Genomic DNA, 20800 nt, shown 5'->3' with positions numbered 1-20800 from the left:
CACACACACACACACACACACACACACACATAACTCTGATACATAAAAATAAACAAGCATTAAAAATTCCTGATAATGATAAGAAATTGTTCTCCTATTCTTTAGGCAATTGCAAATGTAGTCAGTGTCACCCAGTGGGCAAATACAGCACTGGGGCAGGGATGGACTTCAGAGGAACAGGGAAAGAACACCCATTACCTGCAAACCCTCCCAGAGGGTGTGCAGTAGTAACAAATAAACTAGAAGACAGGGACCATCGCCAGCAAACACTCAGGCATAGATTAAAACCAAAGTGGCACTCATGGTTCTGGGGACTGACCCTGAGTCTCCTCATGCTGAATATGTGCCCTGCTAAACTTCCAGAACAAACTCTGACTGCAACAGAAGAAACCTTACCTTCATACAAGTCAGATACGAGAAAAACAAACCAACTTAGCATTTTAAGTTTTAGTTGAAAAAGAAATAGTTCATGAAAGAGTTCTAGCAAATTACAATGAAAAGCCCCTTTAGCAATCTTAGGGGACCTCTTCCAAAGCCATTAAGTATTTTTAGACTCTCATGTAGCCCAATCTGGCCTCAAGTTTTCTGTGTAGCTGAGGATGACTATGAGCTTCTAATTTTCTTGCTTCTACCTCCTAAGTGCTGAGAGTAGAGGCATTTGTTTCCACACTTGGACCTAAAACCTCTGACTGTAAACATACAGCACATATATCTAGTGAATGAGGGACCACAAATGAATGGGGGGGCATGGAAGGTTTATCCATAAATAATAAGCAGATTTGCAAAATGTGCTATGGGTGAGTTTGAAATGTATGCATAAATAAATTCTGGATTCATAAAACAAGGGGCCGTGCAGATGACTCAGTGGATAAAAGCTCCTGCCACCAAACCTGAGGACCCGAGTTCAATCTCCAGGATCCACCTGGTGGAAGAAAAACTCATCTCTACATGCATGCAGTTTCACTCCCAATAAACAAATGTAGTAATAAAAACATTAAGAACACATTTCTAAATATTAACTTATGGCTTGTGCTTATAATTCCAGCATTTGGGAAGTGAGAAGAGACTGTCACTTAACTCAGGGTGATTTGGGAAACAGAATGAACTTGAGGCCAGTCTGTGACACTCAGTAAGACATTGTGCCTCAATAAACAAAGATTTAAATGTTAACTGAAATACAACAGGGATTTAAAATTAAACAGCACCGGATTTTTCTTTATTTTGACAGAGACAAGGTTAAAACTTTACTGTCTGTTAGTTTTTGAAATTTTAAGAACATATATTTTTTACTACCTTATAAGGCTGATCATTCATTTCTCCTAACCTAGATTATTTAAAGTAAGTGAGATAAATGATTCATAAAACTGAAATAACTTTAGAAGTGGTGAAACATTCTGCTTGTCCACTGTTATGAGAGTTACAGAAGCAGCAGCAGTGTGGGTAGTGCTGAGTGGGGCACTGGACTAAATGTGAGTTCTGAATTCTCTGTCTTTGGCTATAGAAGTCATGCATGCTTAACAATAAAAAATCAGAATTTTGGGGCTGGAGAGATGGCTCAGAGGTTAAGAGCACTGACTGCTCTTCCAGAGGTCCTGAGTTCAATTCCCAGCAACCACATGGTGGCTCACAACCATCTACAATTCAATCTGGTGCCCTCTTCTGGCATGTAGGCAGAACAGTGTATATATAAAATAAATAAATAAACCTTAAAAAAAAAAATCGGAATTTTGGGCCTAGTTTTCCATAAAAGCTGATCTTTGATTTCAGGCAAAAACTATGAGACACTATTGTTTAATTATTATTTATTTGTATTATGTAAGCCTTCCCATGGAAGTAGGTGGGGTTACCACCCTGTCAAATAATCCCTGACACCATGGTGTAAGGGTCAAAGATCAGAAGGCTCCTGAGAAGTCACTGCCTGTGGTGTCACCGTGGCTATGTGATGCTCTTTGCCTGCAGGCCACAGCAGCCAGGATAGCAAGGATTCTCAGGAATAATAGACAATCAGAGAAAGACTGAGTTGGGAGACCTCAAAGACACCCCGTGAAACAGTGTCCACTGCCCAGCATAGCCCAGTGTGAACCTCTCTAGGGAAGCTACCTCAGTTTAGAATGCAAGGATCCCACAGACCATGGTCAATTACAAGCTCCAAGGAAAGGGCATCTCAATCTAGAAAATAACTATGAAGGCACAAGGATGGAATCACAAAACACAAGCAAACCATAAGAGTCTATAAAAACGACTAGGAAATCAACAGTTAAAATGAAAGATATAATTATATTTAATGTAGCTAGAGATAATTAATATATATGCTAATATAAGGATAAATTATACTGAATAATGTATATAGAAATCAAAATATGAAAACTATATGAATTAAGAAATATTAGCTGGGTGTGGTGGTATGTGACTTTAATTCCAGCAGTCTAGAGGCAGACAGATCTCTTAGTTCTAGGCCAATTTAGTCTAATAGAAAATTTCAGGCTAGCTAGGGCTACATAGTGAGACACTGTCTTTAAAAAAGAAAAAAAGGAAGAACGAAAAGAAATATGCAAAACAGGAGACTTCAAGCATGTAAAATCTTTGCTGTCAAGCTTTATGATCTCAGTTTGATCCCCAGAACCCACAGTGCAGAACTGACTCCCTAAAGTTGTCCTTTGACCTCCAATGTGTGCACGTACGCACTAGCATGTACACACATACTGATTAATTTAAAGAAAAGAAAAAAAGGAGAGAGGAGGGCGAGGTAGCAGAGGTTAGGAGACTTAATGCCCCTGCAGAGAACCAGCACTCAGTCCCAGAGCCCACATCAGGGGACCCTGGGGAGCCCGGGGTCTTCTGTAGACATGTGGTGTACATAAACTCATGTAGGCGTGCACACACACACACAAATTTTAAAAAGTAAAATAATATGTGAATGAAATAAAGAGGTTTGACATACATTGTCAGCATCCTACAAACAAAGAATGAGAAGACAGAGAAGGGCAGGGTGTAAATATAAGGTCACTAAAAGTCTTCTAGAACTGCTTAACATGATTTATTAAAGCCTAGTGTGGGGACACACATCTGTAATTCCTGTACTTGGGAGGCCCAGGCAGAAGGACTGCAAGTTTTGTTTTTGTTTTTACTTTTGTTTGTTTTTTATTGTTGATCTTTTGGAGACAGGGTTTTTCTGTGTAGTCCGGGCGGCCTGGAATTCATTCTGTATACCAGGCTGGACTAACTCAGAGATCCACCTGCCTCTGAGTGCTGAGATTAGTATGTGTGTGTATGTGTGCGCATATACACACTTGTGGAAGCCAGAGGTCAGTGTCAGGTATCTTTCCTTAATTTTTCAGACAAGATCTCTCACTGGGGCCTGGGATTCACTGATTATGCTGGACTAGCTGGACACTGGACCACATGGATCCTTCGGTCTCTGCCTCCTCAGTGTGGGCATCACAAATTTGTGGCACTACAACTGGCTTTTTTTTTTTTTTTCTTTTTTTCCCCTGTTTTTCAAGACAGGATTTCTCTGTGTAACAGCTCTGGGTGTCCTGGAACTAGCTCTGTAGACCAGGCTGTCCTTGAACTCAAGAGATTTACCTGCCTGTCTCCCTAGTGCTGGGATTAAAGGGGGCATGCATCATAACCGCCCGGCTACAGATGGTTTTTAAAATGGGTTTTGGACTCTGACCTTGGCTCTTCATGTCCATGCAACAAGCACTTCAGCAGTTATCTTACTAGTTCCTAGTAAGAAATGATCTCATTTCTCCCTTCAAACCCTCCCATATGCCCCTCCTTGCTCATTTCAAATTCACAGCTTCCCTTTTCACTAATTGTTACATGTATATATGTACATACATATACATTCCTAAATATAACCTATTCAGTCTGTATGTCACTTGTAAATGATGTTTTGAGGGCTGACCATTTGGTATTGGATAACCAGCTGGTGTGTTCTTCCTTGGAGAAGACTATTTTCCTGCTCAGCATTCCTTAATTGCTTATAGTTCTTTGTGTAGGGCTGAGGCCTAGTGGTCTTTCTCCTAATCACTTTGGAATGTCCTTGTCCAGTTCATGGTTAGGCAGTCTTGTTGGTGAGACTTTATGGGTGCAGCCTTCTGATACTATCAGGAGACACATGCTCACAGCAAACTCCCTGATCCTCTGGCTCTTACAATCTCTCTATCTCTTCTTTCACAATGTCCCCTGAGTCTTATGAGTGGGATATGTTTTATTCACTGGGCCTGGCTCTATAGCTGCATTTTGATTGGTTGTGGTTTTCTGTAATGGGCTCTATCTGTTGCAAAGAGAAGGGGTGAGGACTATACTTATCAAGCTAGACCCCAGAGAGGAGGTGGGTGTCCCTGTTTTTTTTGTTAATTGTGGTAAAATACTCACAACACAAAATGAGATCATTTCCTGTTACCCTACATATATCATACAATCCCTGAGCCAGCAGGATGCCATTCTGCCATGAACATGGGGCTATTGTGCCCCTGTGAGCTTTTCCAAGATGCTGAAACCTTCTCTGTCAGCCTTGTTGGACGAGCTACTGAAACATGGTTGTTCCTCTTAAGGCATCTATACTGCGCATCACTGCCCAAGTACACTTAGCAACACAAACACATCATTTTTTCCCAGCTAAATTGTCAGGTGTTTAAAAGTGTGTCTAGGTCATGGTGATTTTTGCATCTTCCTTTCCAGATGCTGGTCTGAAACAACTAATGGAACCCATGAGCCATGGGCTAATGTTCTGGTACCCAGACTCACCTGTTCTGGCTGGCAAAAGATGCCTGGTCTATAGGCAGGATGCTCTCAGGCCATGGGGCAGTTTGATTTGGAGGAGCTTGCTGTTGATTATACTGAGGTCCCCCCATGTTCATCTCTAACTCAGAAGGCCCTAAAAGAGGAAGGAGAAAGAAAAAAGAAAAACCTACAATATTGTATCATAATTTAGAAAGCACATATGTTTATTGTATAATAGCAAATAAAATTGCTGGTTGATGGAAAATGAGACAGCAGAAGCAGTAATGGGAGAAAATAAGACCATATAGTTCTGTTGTGAAGTACAATTGAAAGCAGTAAATACTAAGGTGAATGCCACCTGCCTCAGGGCATGTCCAGAATCCCTATTCTCTTACTTAAAGCTTTTGTCTGTATGGTACATACAGAAAATACACACACTCTCTCTCTCTTTTTGGTTTTTTGAGACAGGGTTTCTCTGTGTAGCTTTGGAGCCTATCCTGGCACTCTCTCTGGAGACCAGGCTGGCCTCGAACTCACAGAGATCCACCTGCCTTTGCCTCCTGAGTGGTGGAATTAAAGGCGTGTGCCACCGCCTGGCTGAAAATATACATTTTTAAAATATAAAAATTAGTAAGTATATGAATATAACTATGGTTTTCATGGCATACTTTAACATTTGTACAACAGTTTGCACATGGGCATTAACACAACTTCCTACTCACTTTCACATGTATCCTACAGCGCAAGACTTGTGCCAGACTCCACTGAGTGCCTGCAGATCAGAATGAAGAGGACCAGCTTAGGCCTCGCAGACATCCTACAAGGCACTGGGGAACAGAAGCGCTGCTCTAGACCATGTGCATTCAAGCTGTCACTACTCATACTTCAGTGAGCTCTTCCATAGCAGGGCATACACTCAGACACAAGTCTTTCTCTGAGGTTCCTTTTGTGGTTCTAAAGCAGCATGAGTTTTCATATCACTTTATTATCCACCGACCTGAACTCCACTATGACAATCTTCTATTGGGCTGAATTCATGGCTTTGTTGAATATACTCACAACTAGAGAAATTTAGCTACACACTAACCCTTAAAAAGCTATATTGGAAGTTCCAAAAGTGAGATGCCCTTCAGCAAGGACAATGAATAAATTAAATCTCTCTATATATTGGGCTGTAGTGACACACACCTTTTATCCCAGCACTCAGAGGCAGGTGGATCTCTGTGAATTTGAGACTAGCCTGTTTATATAGTGAGCTCCAGGACAGCCAGAGCTATCTGTCTGTCAGAGATAGCCAGAGAAACCCTGTCTCAGAAAACAAACAAATAAAAATTTCTATATACAAGACCCCTTATTGTGACTTTCATAAGCATCTTAAAATTGTCTCAGGTTAATTTTCCATAGAAATCTGGGTTTATATTTAACATTTTTTTATATTTAGCATTTTCAAATGACACAAATTCAAGTTTGGGAACCACTTACTACTTTGAGTACATATATAGAAATGTAAATTATAAATGTCACTCTCAGAAATATTTAGTGAAAACACACACAGCAATTCAACACTTATGGAAGAAATATAATGAGAGTTCTGAGGAGAAGTCTGCTATTCTGTCAGCACAATCTTGCATTTTGCTTCCTGTGAATAAATGAGCACTTCCTGTGCAATGTGTAACATCAAAGTTTACAAATGCAGACTTTTCAGAACTGAGTTAAATACAATAACAGAGGAAGGTCCTACGTCTGTGACAAAAAGACAAAACAAAACAAAACCAAAACAAAAACCAAACAACCAAGTGGAAGTTGTATAGAACACTGTTCTTTTTTCCCTTGAGATAGGGTCTCATTTAGCTCAAGCAGGCCTCAGATTTGCTATGTTGTTGAGGATGAGGAACTTTTGATCCTCCTGTCTCTACCTTCCAATTGTTGGGATTATAGGTGTGCAGGTATCCTGAGATAATTTTCAAGTGTATCATCTAATAGGCATCAATATGTTCAGTTGTATAACCAACCACCTGCCACATCAATACTAGCACAGTTTCACCTGCCCTAAAAGAAACCTTTGTCCCTAGGAGTCATGCCCCACATCCTTCCAGGCTTCAGCCTTAGGTGAACTCTACACATCATCTAGTGCTGTGTCATCAGTGAGACCTGGGGAAGAATGTGCCTTCACAGCCTGGCTTGAGGACCTCAGAGGAGCGGGATGACTGTGTAGAGTTTGACATTACAGCTGCACCACTCCACTATCTCTTAACCTTTAAGCTGTCATATGAATGCTTATGTACGTATGTGTACAGCATTCACACTGTGACATTCTAATGCATTTTGCCTCAGATAAGAATTATACAATAACTTTATGCTCCTACAAGGTTCTAGCAAAGTTCCATTCACACCAGAGTATGCCCTACAATACAAGCCAGAAGCAAGTCTGGAAGGATCTATGAGCTGACATTCCATTTCAAGAAACCATAAGGATAGCAAAGAGTACTCCACAGCCTTACCTATGTTCATGACCTGAGACTGAAGCATCTGTCTTTGGCCAGGCTGGCTGTTGGCTCGCATGGGGATGCTAGCTGTTGGGTTCCGAATCATGCCTCCTTGGATGGGCCGGTTCATGGCACCTGAAGTAGCAGCACAAGTGACTCTCACAGCCGAACTCTGTGGTGCCCATTCGCCAGAAGGCATGGTGGGCCGAGAAGTGTTATTGCCAATCATTCCTGCATGCAAGGCAGAGGAAGCTGAGAGATGCAGGCATTGAAAATAACGCATGAACAAACCAGACCTACCTACTAAAACTTGAACCATGACTGTAAACTGCCGTCGCCCAACAGAAAACACCCTCCCTGGGGCAGATATGGGCCCTTGGCTAAGAAATAAGAATTGGAAATTACTACAGTTTTCATGACATGAATCTGCTACTCTTCATGGTTCAGAAGAGCTGCTAAACTGTTCCTATGTGTACTTAGAACAGGTGCTGCGGCAAGTGGATAACCCCAACTTCCTTCCTCAGGAAGTGAATCACATTAGCTGACATACACGTCAGAGCCTTACTTTCCAAAAAGGAGATGAGGGGAGGAAGACAGGGGAAGAACTGACAGTCAATCCCATAATTACCAACTCCAGTCAGAGAACATCCCATAAAGCTTACGAAAGGTTTAAACATCCTCACATTGCTTTCAGTTTGCCAGAACTTGCTAAACTTCTGGAGACATTCAGGCATGTTCACCGTATGACCACTAAGCCAGGCTGTCATGCCACAGGCATACTTGTTGTGTGTGCACAGGATACCTTAGCATCAACTTCCATTAAAAAAGAATTGGGAAGCTTCAAAATTTACCAAGGGCCTCTAAGTGCTAGGAAAACCAAGTAAGACCTTTTGGACATAGTCCTCGAGGCTGAGGTGATTCCAGGCTCCTGGATCACTGTATTCTTGACTGCAGATGCAGAATGGGGTAGGGCAGGTGTGAGCAATTCCTTCTACACTGGACATTTGATCACATGGAACAATGAGCATTCAACATCACCAAGCAGGATTCAGGGTCTGTTCTATTATTACTCTAGGCTCTGGATATTGGCAATGCCCAAGCACTGGCTAAGACTTGCTGAAAGGGAAGCCCCAGAAATGACATCTCTTTACTTTGAAATATTGGATACAGGGAATAGAAAGACAGTGCCTTCTAATATACGCTTGTTTTCATTTACTTTATTTGGGTTAAGCAATTCCAAATTTGGTATAATTAACATGTGGACAGAACATGGGTCTTTGCTCACTCGTGACATGAGGATGTGTTGAGGATGATGAGTGAAGGAAGGGCAATGAGAGTTAAAAAAACTACAACAATATTAATACATATAGATTGTAGGAGGGTGAAATTATCTGTAACTCAACAATATTAGCGCAATGAGAATGGATGTTATTCCTTTGGTTATTTGTTTTTAGAAGCAGAGGGAGCCCACCATGTATTACAGCCTGGGCACCAATTGGTCCAGCCATGGCCAATTTAGGTAAGCCCATCCTCATGGTCCTAGGGTCCTACACAAGACTCTCCAACACCACAGAACAGCCTTCACTCACCCCTAGTGAATCATCAGCTACTTTTCTCTAAGGAATTTTAGATCAACAGTATTTCTATAAATGAGTATTTAAGAGCGACAAAGTGAATATGGCACTTTTTTATGAATGGATAATTTAATGAGGTAGTCAGTGCATGGCACATACATAAGTAAGAAGTCAATATTTGTTGAATGAATAAACTGATACAGTACAGCTCATGCTTCCTATGAATTCTTTCTCAGTAATAGGAAATAAGACATCCATCATTTCCCCTTTAATGGAACTCTGATCTTCAGTTAACTAAAATGGCAATGTACAGGGATTACAGAGTGAGCTAAAAATAGCAAGAACTAAAACACCCACAACTGTAAATTATTTTTAAATATCTACTTATTTCTATGCCCAAATCTTAATACATCATTGAGAGAAAGGAAGAAAGCTATAAATTATGAGCAGCTCTTCATTAGGGAAGCCAGCATCCTTCTAGATTTATAACAAATGCTGTCCCGAGGCACTGTGAGTTCAGGCCTGAATTCTACGGCAGCCGTGGCAGAAGTAGGGATGCCTGGAGAATGTGGTGGATGTTGTAAAACTATAGCAGGTTAAGATCCATCTAGATCACAGACAACTTCTCAAATCTCCAAGAAGCCTCCATGAATTGGGGCTGAAGAATTTTGCTGGGCTGGCCACACTACTACTTAAAGTCATTATTGCTATGATAGTTTTGGAATGGGCTATGGTATCAAACCAATATGCTCATTTAATTTTGTCCTGACCTGAAGCTATTAAAATGCATTAAAGTTAGGAAAACCAGAAGACAAAAGCCAATAAAACAAAGCAAAACACACCAAAATCTATGGCTCAAGTCATCCTCCAACCTCAGCCTCCTGCATAGCTAAGACTACAATGAAAATGCAGTAAGATAGGCAAAGAGACCTTCACTTTTAACCCATTTCCCCCCCCCCCCCCGAGGGGAAACAGGACCTAGAATTGTGAAAGACGGGTGGAATTTTAAACTTCCTTTCTGAAATATTCCAAATACATCTATACATGTTTTGGGGTATCAGCAGATTATCACTGGATGCTAACAAGCACCAGTTTTTTACATACACCTTTCCATTTATTTTGCATATGTATATATACATACAACTCACACACACATACCCACACACCCTTTCATGTTTAGGCCAATAGCTAGGATGGAAGTGGAGTCAATCTAGATAAGAAGACTGTCCAGAAACCTCATCAAAGTGGCAGTTGAAGGATGACCTGGGCACCTTGCTGGAGTGGCTCCCCATAGGCCACGCTCAGAGAATATGTAGGGTTCCCAAACTTTCACAGATGGCTTCTAGCCAGTCTCATGTTAGAAGTCCTACTATTCTGATGTGCATGAACACACCATTAAATTACACAACCCACCAACAAGCAGCAGTGCCATTGAGCCCTTACCTGTGCTATTGTTCCCTAAGTTTCCTTGGCTTCCTAGCATCCCTTGATTACCCATCATTCCTGGCTGAGGTATCACTGAGTAGGGACTATTGTTTCTGATTGGTGGGAAAGGTCCAGCACCAGTTGGGCTTTGCAATGTGATGTCAAGTGGTAAATTCTGGTTTGGCAATAACCTGCCCAGTTGCCCTGGTCGTGGGTTATTAAAAGCTAAGGAGAAAACAAATGAAAATTGAAGGTTAATAAAGGACAATGAAGAAGAATATTAACAATAGTAGTGTTTAGGGGAAATGTCACCTGTAAAATGACAAAGATGCACACCAGGGACCATCTATCTACATGAAAGACAAGTCACATATAGAAAACATATGTAACACCCCATATGATACTATCAACAGGTCTCTGATCTAATTCTTAATGGCCTTATGAAAAGGGAATGTAAAACATACATCATATTTTTCTTTCCGTAGTTTTGATACTGAAAGTTTTTGCTAAATAAAGCATTAATATGATATTGCTCATGTTATATTATTCAAACTTTGGCACAGTGGGCTTTTTCTTTTTCTCATTATTACATGCAGCAACAAAGCTACACACATATGGTTTGAACATTAGGATATTATTTCATAACTGGGCTTTCAAGGTTTAGAATGAAGTTAGAAGTGGTTATTTTCACTAGAAGTTAAAATCCTTCCAGGCTTCAGCCTTAGGCAACCAGGACAGTCTATGATGAACATGTCATATAAAGGTTTTGTGGAACATGCAAAAAAATATATAGGTGAACTCTACAGATCCTCTAGTGCTGTGTCATCAGTGAGACCTGGGGAAGAATGTGCCTTCACAGCCTGGCTTGAGGGCCTCAGAGGAGCGGGATGATTGACACAGTGTTACCCAAAGCAATAGTTCATTAAAGGCTATCATTATTAGTATGGCTTCTTTAAACTCTGGGTACATATTTAGATTTGAAATGATCTTTGTGGTTAGTTTACAAGAATTGACTGTGTATGTACTGAGCAGTAATCTAGTGAAAGTAGATGACCTGTAATTTTATAACAATGTTACTGAAACACTCTAGTATTGTATCATAATTTACAGAGCTAATTTATTAGGTAATACTGAGTGTTTTGCTTTCTTTAAATTTTGCTAACATAGATTGCAATAGCACAGTTAAGAGGAGGGGGACTTTGTAATCTATGGTAGAAATAACACATCCAGAAAAGCTAAGGCTGGGAATGGACATTGTGTGCCACCCTGAGTTCTGCCTTCCTGGGGTCAGTTACCTGGCCTCCATCCACTAACCTAATCCCATTGGGATCTCTAGACAGAGTCGGAGCTGTGAGCCCACTCATGTTCTTTGATAGCGTTCTGGGTTAATGGTAGTACCTTGTATGTTTCTTATTTATTCTCTCAATTCTTTAGCTTTGTGATTGCCCTGGTCAAACAAAGTCATCTTCTTTTCCTTTTGTCCTTTCCAGAATGATCAGGAACCATCCAAGAAAGGATTTAGTTTTTAAAGGTAGCCATTCTCTATTTGACTGAGGCTTACCTTTTCAGCCTTGAGAACAGAACTAGGCACTGGCTCAAACTACCTGAGGTAGAAACAGTCATTGTGTTTACCAGCAAGGAAGAGGTTATCTTTCTGTAAACCATGGGTGTGCTATAGAAAAACAGTTCTGTCTCACAAAACTGAAAACTTCAGCTATGATCAAGTTTGTAATCTGTGTGATCAGAGTGAATAGCATATCTAAAATAAGATTCCCAAATAACAGAGCAAGGCATTTGACTTCGAGCAGCCATTTCATGAACACGTTGAAAATAATCTAGTTTTTTTTTTTTTTTTTTTTTTGAGACAGGGTCTTGCTTTGTAGCTCAGGTTGGCCCTGAACTCAGCATCCTCCTGCCTTAGGCATGCAGGACCACAATCCGTTCTGAACACTGACAGACCAGGACAGCAGATGGTGCTGTTTTGCCACAAAAAACTTCCAAGGAACTAAACCGAGACAGACTTCAATAATTTGTTTCTGACAGGAATTAAACGGTAAATTCCCTGGCATAACTAGTAACAGTGCATACTTACTGCTCTGTGACATTCGCAGTGCTGTTTTCTGGGCTCCAACAGGTGTAACAGGACTGCTGTCCACAGCAGTGAGTTGCATGAGGTCATTGATGATGGCTTGCTTGTCAACTGACCCAGCAGGGGCTCCTGGCCTTGTGTCTGGGAAAAGCTGTGGTAACTGACTATTTTGCAAATCATCCAGAATCTCTTCCAAGTTGTCCAGCTCGCTGCCAGGCTGCAGTTAACAGACAGAAGTACACGTCCAGGCCCATGCTGCCAGTGGGGATCCCAAGCCCACCATTGGCAGCCATAGACCTGACCATCATAAGACACCCCAGCAAAATGACAAAAGCAGGTATTTTCGAATGTCAAGCCTAACAATGAACCAACCATCTTTCATAGCTGAATCTCCCAAGTACTGTAATATAATCTCAGCCCTGACTCCCTCACTTAGGAACCAGGCACAGCTGAATTTGAAAGAAAGCCATTTCCCACCTTGTTACTCACTTGACAGTTTATATATTCCCTTTATTTTATACAAACCACCCCATTAATTATGAGTATATACATCTCCAATTACTTATAGTTGGACTATGACTTACAATTTGGATCTAGGTTTGGTGGCTAAGCCTCCCTAAGAAACAACAACAAAGCTGGTGAAAATACGGTCCACATAACAATGGCTATTTCCCCTAGGGGATGGTGGTGTAACACACCTTTAAAGTCTTGACTTTTCAATTTGAATTTCAATTTTATTTGCTTTTATTCTAGGTTTTGAATGACAGTGGTTTTCTCACTAACCAGATACACAGAAGCTGCTGCTGCCCAAACACAGCACTTACCAACTTTAAGAAGGTAAGTGGTTCTTAGAGCTCCTGATCACCTTCTTGAATTCAATTTCCATTACCAATATTGATCAATGTAAGTATGACCATTATTTTATACTGGCTACTTTTTTCTTCTAAGACACTAAAATTATTTTATAGGCGCTCTTTTAAGTAGAACCTATCAGGGTGCTAGTATTTAAAATCATATTACTGCAATTACAAAGGAAAAAGGCTGAAGCCAGTGTGATCATGCCTGAATCCCAGCACCTAAGGCTAAAGTCAGCCTGGGCTACACAGTGAGCTATAGGTCAACCTGGGCTAAAGTGAGACTGTTTCAAAACTGAAAAAAAGTTTGAGTTCATCTGATGCTGACATGCACTTCTAGGGGAGTGGCTTACGTACAAATCCTGCCTTCTACATGCAAGTTGGAATTACTAAGGCTTTTTGCCACTTACAGCACATGCAGTTTCTACAGGGAACATCTTTGAGACAAGCTCTCCTTTACGAGGCTCAGCTTTACGTGAACTTGTGATCTCCCTGCCTTGACTTCCTGAACACTGGGATTGTGGGAATGTGCTCATGTAGTCTACACTATCTTTCTAGTAAAACAAAAATTACCCTTATTTTTGTGTGTGAAGGTCAGAGGACAACTGTGGGAGTGGATTCTCTTCTTCCCATGTGGGCCTAGGGGGTGGAACTCAGGTCATCAGGTGTCATGGCAAATGCCTTTATCAGCTGAGCTGTCTTGCTGGCCCTGGGATATCTTTTGACTAGACACATGTCAAATTAGGAAGCTTCTGGGCTGAAGTGACATTTATTTGATACTATTCAGAGACAGCTGCTTAAGCAATGAACTTAGCAGCTTGTTTTCCAGGGAATTCCTTGTGTACTGTTGGGACAGCTAGAAGACCATTTTTGTGTCACCCATTTCCAACAGAATGATGAGCTCCTTCTGTGGGAGATGCACAGACAGACAGGTCATACGACCCTGATAGCTCCTGAGGAAGGGACAGCATTGCACATAGTCCTGATCAGCCCAAATTTTCCCTCAGACTGGCAGGGTTACTTTGTTGCTTTGACTGACAGGTCCTTTTCCTAGTGCCAGTGATGCCTACAGTAGGGGGTGGCACTCAATCAACAAGATGAATTCCTTTCATCATTAAAATATAACAGAAATTCTTACAACTTCCACTGATTTTCAGATGTGTTCCTTGTGCATCTGTGATAACTAGCTATATAGTTTTGTCTTAACAGATGAGGACAAGGCTCCAACGAGACATCTCTGTTATCCAATGACAATGATGTCTTCTCCTGAGTACTGAGAAAGCCCAGTGTATGGGTGAGGGAGAGGGTTGAAATAAATAAGTGATAAACTGTCTCTGAAAACACTTGTCAGATTGCTCCAAATGAGAATTATCAAAAACAGGCTCAGGTGAACAAAACTAGAAGTATATATGTTCGTTTCCTTAATAGATGCACTTGAATTTCCCCCAAATCTGGGCCATGACAAGATGTTTTTCCTGTTTCAGGCTATACCAGCTAGAGCTAACCTCCTATTTTTCCTTTTGTCTTCTCCCCTTCCACACAAACTAAATTGTAAACCACCTGAAACAGAATAAGAACATCTTTTTTTTTTTTTTTTTTTTTTTTTTGAGACAGGTCATTATGTAGCCCAGGCTAGCCTTGAACTTGCAATGTTTTTACAAAGAGTTCTAGTAACAAGAACCAAGGGGCTCAGTCTCTCTCTCCCCCTCGCCCCCTCTTATTTTTCAAGACAGGGTTTCTTTATGTAACAGTTCTAGTCTTGCAACTTGTAGACCAGGCTGTTCTTGAACCCACGGCAATCTGAGTGCTGGGATTTTATGCTGAGTGCCCAGCATAAAATCATTTTTGTTTCTATTACCTGACTATAAATTTGTTGCTGCTATAAATTGTATTGTGAATAACTGTGTTTTCCACTGCTCTATGTAGTTCTGGCTGTCTTGGAACTCTACATAGACCAGGCTTCCTGCTCCTACCTCCTGAGTGCTGGGATTAAAGGCATACGCACCACCACACCAACTGGCCATTGTTCTTCTTTTGTAATCTATTTCTGTGTAATGTGCTAAGGATATATAAACGTTAAGATATATCTGAGTAACTAAAATCAATTTATTTGGGGGGGGAGTTTGAGACAGGGTCTCATGCAGCTCAGTGTTGTCTTCAATACTGTTTGAATTCATTCAGGTTAACATTTCAAGTTGCACCATGAGGCTAGGTGGTGGTGGTGCACACCTTTAATACTAGCACTCAGTAGGCAGAGGCAGGTGGATCTCTGTGAGTTCAAGACCAGCCTGGTCTACAAGAGCTAGTTCTAGGACAGCCTCCATAGCCACAGAGAAACCCCCGTCTCGGAAAACAAAAACAAAACAAAACAAAACAAAACAAAAGAGTTGCACCATGAGCTTTTAGAGACATTGCTTTGCCTCATCAATTTTTGGGATATGCACTTAACATTAATTTGTTGTCAGTTTAATTTTTTTTTTTTCTGTGACGAGGTTGACCTTGAATTTACAGTCTTCCTGTCTCAGCTACGGGAGTGCTGGGATTACAGAAGCATACCACCATGTCTGGCTATAAGCCTACTTTAAATATTCTTAGAGGAGATAGATTTTGGAGTATCCATAGCCCTTGGTTGCTTGATTTTAGCACTTGCTTCAGTATTCCTGTAAATGCTAGCAGGGCTCAAATGTGATAACATGATGTTTGTAGGAGACAATGTCTACAGTTTTGCAGTTTATATTTCACAGAAGTTACTTTAGACCCTACCCACTTTGTTAGGCACATTTTCTTTGCACGACAAAGAGATCAATGCCTTCCTTTAAAATGCTTTCCAGAAACTTCCAAGTTTGGTTTAGGCATCTATTTGAATGCTCAAATTAGCCACATCAATTTGGGTAGTTAGTTTCAACTATTTCTGGCAGAAAGTGAGTCAGAAAGATTTTTATAAAAGTTCTACAAAATGAAAAATAGACTTGATTTCTTTAACTTTTCATATTTCTGGTTTTATTTTTTTTTTCATGTGTCAAATCAACTCGTTCCCTGAAGGAAATGAAGGAACACATGATTTAATGACACAAGAATTTTCATAAATTACAAAGTACCTTTTGAAAATACTTTAAATAAAAAAATACAGTACTATGCCATTTGCTTAGCACAGTACTTCGAAGGAATTCTACTGTGTCTGGAGGGGAATTCCCTGGGCACACTCCAAGTTTAGAATGTGGTTTGCCTTTCTAATGGAGTCAAGCACCAGGATAGCATCTCCAGGCCCTCAGTGTGAGCAGAGCATTGGGAAGAACACAGGAGTCAAGGGTAGGCTTGGCTGAGTACCAGCCAGGCCCCATTGTGTAAATAAGCACATGACTTACAGCAGTAAACACACTGGAAATGTTTCTGTCAGATTCTGTTTCCTGTTTGCTAGGAAATGTCGTAGAGACATCTTGTTTAAAAGCTCTCCCCAGGAAAAATATGCTGCTATTTTAGGTAGAATAATACGCACCACCAAAGTACTTCCTGACCTTAAAAAGCTAGTAATACATTAAACACACACTCAGTTAATTTTTTTTTTTTGAGTCAAAATAACAAGACAGTCAATTGCAATCCTGGCGTAATATATGTTTTTGCTTACTCAGTAATTATTGTATTCCTCTGAAATGAGTCTAAAGAACTTGGACAGCAGGTGGCAGGAGATGTCCTCATTAGGGAACAAGGAAGGAGAGCAGGAGGTGAGAGAATCACTGTTTTTTTTCCTCATGCTAACTTTGATCTAAATTTAGGTAAAGCATACTTCCTGTGATAAGTTTTCTCACTTCGATGTTTTTGTCCTTGAAATGGTCCCGTGAGGCTGTATTTTAGACGGTGTTTAGGGAGAGAGTAGCAAGAAGGTGAGTGAGCAAGGGGCTAGATTTCATTAAGGAAAATATAATTCCTGTCTCTGTGTGTAATGATGTCTGTGGACCCTGCTTTTATTAATCTTCAAACAACAGGTTCATATTGACTACACACTAGTCTTTCTGATAATTTTGATTAGAAAATTATTTCTCCCCAATAAAAATCTCAAAAAACAAACTAACAAACAAAAACACCTCAAACCTTTCTTGTCTGACATTACTGAAATCATATATATAAACAAAGTAATGACAAATAGTGGTCCCCCTCTCTTGTCCTTCTAAGTCCTTAGGGTCTGAGGCCTGAGACAGAAACTAATTCTGTTTATGGAGGGAGAGGTCATACATGTTCTACACTGAGCTTCAGTGGCTCTGAGTCACGAATTTGCCCTCCAGAGTGTTAAGATATCTAAGTGGTGCTATCTAGGCCTGCCATTCTGAACTGCCACTGCCTCTGTGTTATCTAATCCAGCAAACCTCAAAAGATGAAAACAGTTGTCAATAAGGTCTTCCACTTCACGTCACACAAGACATTGCTATTAACTTTCTGCTGCACCTTAGTCCCCCAGCTCACAACTTCATAGCAATATAAATACCTGCTGCATAGAACCTTGTGCTGGCGCCTAATTTTTAGGATTAATCACTAATAATATAATTTTAGTCTGCTTTCCATGTTATCAGCAGCAGCCATCGACATCAAAGTAAAAGAAATCAGAGGTCAGAACCTGCTTGGTTGGGAGGGACCAGCTTGAAGAGCATATGGCCTTTGTCATCCAGGGGAGGGGCACATAGGCACTGAGCAGGGTGAGGGTATGGCTCTCAGGCTGGTGACACAGTACCTTCCGACTTGCAACATAACTTTCAAGGGCAAACTGTAGGACACTTTAAGCAGACAGGCCCTTGTGACTTCCTCATTGCTTAACCAATTATGACTCAAAAAAGAGGCTGCTAAACAGGACATGTCCAGGGATTTGGGTTAGGCTAGGTTTGGTCACTAACCTCCAGTCAGTCAGGGATTCCACCATTACAGTTGCAATAACCTATCTTTCACTTGCTTTTAAGTAAGTGAAAATATCAATAGTTTGCTGTCTCACTGTGGGGCCCTTCTCATCACTGAGTACTGTTTAGAATGGTTGAGGGATCACAGTTTCAGTGTGGAGGAAAACATTCCATAGATCTGTTGTACTAGGTGGTGGAAACAGTAACAAATGTATTTCGAAGAGCACTGAGCAAGTAAGTACTTGTGTCACAAAAATGACCACCAGCACAGGAGATGATATACTATGTTAATTAGTCTGATGTCAGTATTCTACAGTGGATCATAGTGCATATTATGAGGATTGTTTTTTGTACAAAAAAAGAGATGATTCTGAAAATTACTTTACTTTAGGTACCCTGGATTGTTTTTAAGATGTTAACTGTTGAGAGAAGTGCAGGAGAGAAAGCAACCCATTATTCTGGTTTTGAATCAACACATAATGGCTTTGATAACTTTCTCCTCCCATCTACGTTGTCTTATGCATTCTTTAACCAATGATCAATGAGATTCTTCTGCGTGGAGAGAGAAGAGAGGCGAGGGATCTTCACTGGATATGAGAACCAGCTAAATTCTGATCACAGTATGAGAGTAATAGACACTTGGGTCTGCGATTACAAAGTTCGGGGACTAAGAGAGTGACTGCCACCAATTTAGGGTTCAGCTATCTTCAGACAGCCTACCCCATTAATGTATGACCTATAAGAATGAATTCATCTTGCTCATAAGCAAGAACAATGATACTCCCCAAGCCTCCAAATCTAAAGAATACTTTGTTCCCACAACAACTGTTTACTCCAGGGTCTATAGGTAAAACTGTACTAGAGCACAACCACACTTGCTTCCTCAGTGTCCACAGCTGCTCGGGCCTACAGCGGTAGGGCCGAATGTCTGAGAAAGAAGCTACACTGCCTTCTAAACCCTTGCTACGGTTGTCACCCTTTGCCAGTTTCATGCAAATTAATTGTTACAAGATACAGCTCCAAAACAAAAACACTAGTTTTACCCAGTCAGAGTGCCCCTTGGAGAAAGTCTGATACAGATGTGCACACCTGGGAGAAGACAGCAAACTCACCTGGTCACTGGGCTCAAAGCTTATCTCCTCCTTCACAGTTTTCATAGCTATTAGTTTCGTATTACTGGCAGGATCTGTCTTACTGTCCAGTCGCTCAAGTTTGGGGGTTATTTCCGGTAAACCAATGTCTTTAGTATCATCTTTATCAAGCAAATAGCGAAGTAGTGCATTCTCTTTCTTCTTGGGGCTCACTGGCTCCGGTTTGACAGTCACTTCTGACCCGGGAGCTGTGCTGCTGGACTCCTGGCTCAGCTCTTTGCCTGTGGCTTCTGCTGTCAGCTTGGCCAAGTCCACAGGAGAACTGCTGTCCTGTAAGAGTCTGTGCAAAATCTTATGCTTCTCCTTGAGCGAGGTGCCATGCGTGGACCCGGGCCCAGGCAAGCTACCTGCAGAGTCCTTATTTGTGTCTGACAAGGAGCTGGGTAGGGGTGAAGGCTCCATCTGGTCGGACTTGGTGGTCAGCAGCTGGAGAAGTTTGGTCTGCCCTTTGCTGTCATGCAGGCGGGTATGTCCCTCGGCCCTCTCCCCGCTGGCCGCCTGGGGCATGCTGGAATCAGTGGGCTCCTTTTGTTCTCCAGGATGGCAGCTGGTCTCTGCTTGTCCAGTTGTACCTTCCGATGGCTCCCCATAAAGTCCAAAACAGTCTTTGGAGTCCAAGCTTCCCATCTTGCTGAGTGGGGGAGGATTCATATTAACTGGGGAGTTTTGCAAATTGCCCATTTTTAGGTCCGGTGAAGCCAACGATGACCCTAATGAGACCCCATGGCCCTCGCTGAGGGCTTGCAGTGCATTGAGGGAACTGTTGGTATAACTATGGCTATTTCCTGTGCTGCTGCAAACTCCCACAGGGGAATGCAAGCTTCCTGCAGGGGAAAACTGACTGGGTGGGATGCGAGGACTGCCAGCCACGCCGGGGCTCATGCGATGCCTTGGTGAGAGCATGGAGGTGGGTTGCCCTGGGTTCATGCCGGGGCTGTTTTGTGAGGGACTGTTCATTTTGAGTGCATAGTTACTACCCTGAGGAGTGGTTGCTTGCATGCCTGATACATGGTTCATGCCCCCAGAACCACCAAACCTGCCCATAGGCATGCCCATTTGTTCCTTTGGGCCATTCATGGGAAAATTTATATTGCTACTGAGGGTCATGTCCTGACCTGGGTTCCCACTGCACATGGCCTGATGGGCAGGGCTGCTAGAGCTAATTGGATTCAATGGCTTCCCCATCGCTTGTCCAGTCAGATCCGGATTCATTACACATACATTCTGCTCTCTGTATAATAAGAAAAGAAACATATATAAGATAAAAGGAAAAATACCCAGTAAATTGTTATTAATTTAAAAGATGGTAGGGTCTCTTTCTGTCTCTGTCTCTCTACAAAAGCAGACGACATCTAAGGGATAGGTAATACTTGGATGAAAACACCTACAATTACAGACTAGACTGAACATGTATAGTTCTGGACCAAGAGGGATGTTTTTCAGGCAACTCATCAAGATGCCTGTGGTTTCCTGAAGGGGGGGGTTAAATTCGACTACTTCCACATTGAAATTTCAATAAGCAAATAGGACATTATGAATATCCCTCATGAGCAACTGAGAGCTTGTACAGTCTTAACGAGATGACCCAAATAAGTATTACTTGATTC

The 20800-nt window shown here is 41.4% G+C and overlaps 1 protein-coding gene across 1 annotated transcript in view; it reads right to left on the bottom strand.

The window, feature by feature from the left end:
- Nucleotides 1-20800, bottom strand: part of Ncoa2 (nuclear receptor coactivator 2) — a 245696-nt gene that overhangs the window by 18168 nt on the left and 206728 nt on the right. Inside the window, 5 exon segments of the mRNA XM_035438707.1 lie at nucleotides 4756-4885; nucleotides 7233-7448; nucleotides 10235-10441; nucleotides 12309-12522; nucleotides 19155-20424. Of these exon segments, the coding sequence (XP_035294598.1) occupies nucleotides 4756-4885; nucleotides 7233-7448; nucleotides 10235-10441; nucleotides 12309-12522; nucleotides 19155-20424 (2037 nt within the window).

Source organism: Cricetulus griseus, chromosome 2, assembly GCF_003668045.3.
Source record: "Cricetulus griseus strain 17A/GY chromosome 2, alternate assembly CriGri-PICRH-1.0, whole genome shotgun sequence".
In the NCBI taxonomy this organism is placed as follows: Eukaryota; Metazoa; Chordata; class Mammalia; order Rodentia; family Cricetidae; genus Cricetulus; species Cricetulus griseus.
Note: the sequence above shows the minus strand (reverse complement) of the source record. Positions and strands in the feature narration are given on the sequence as shown.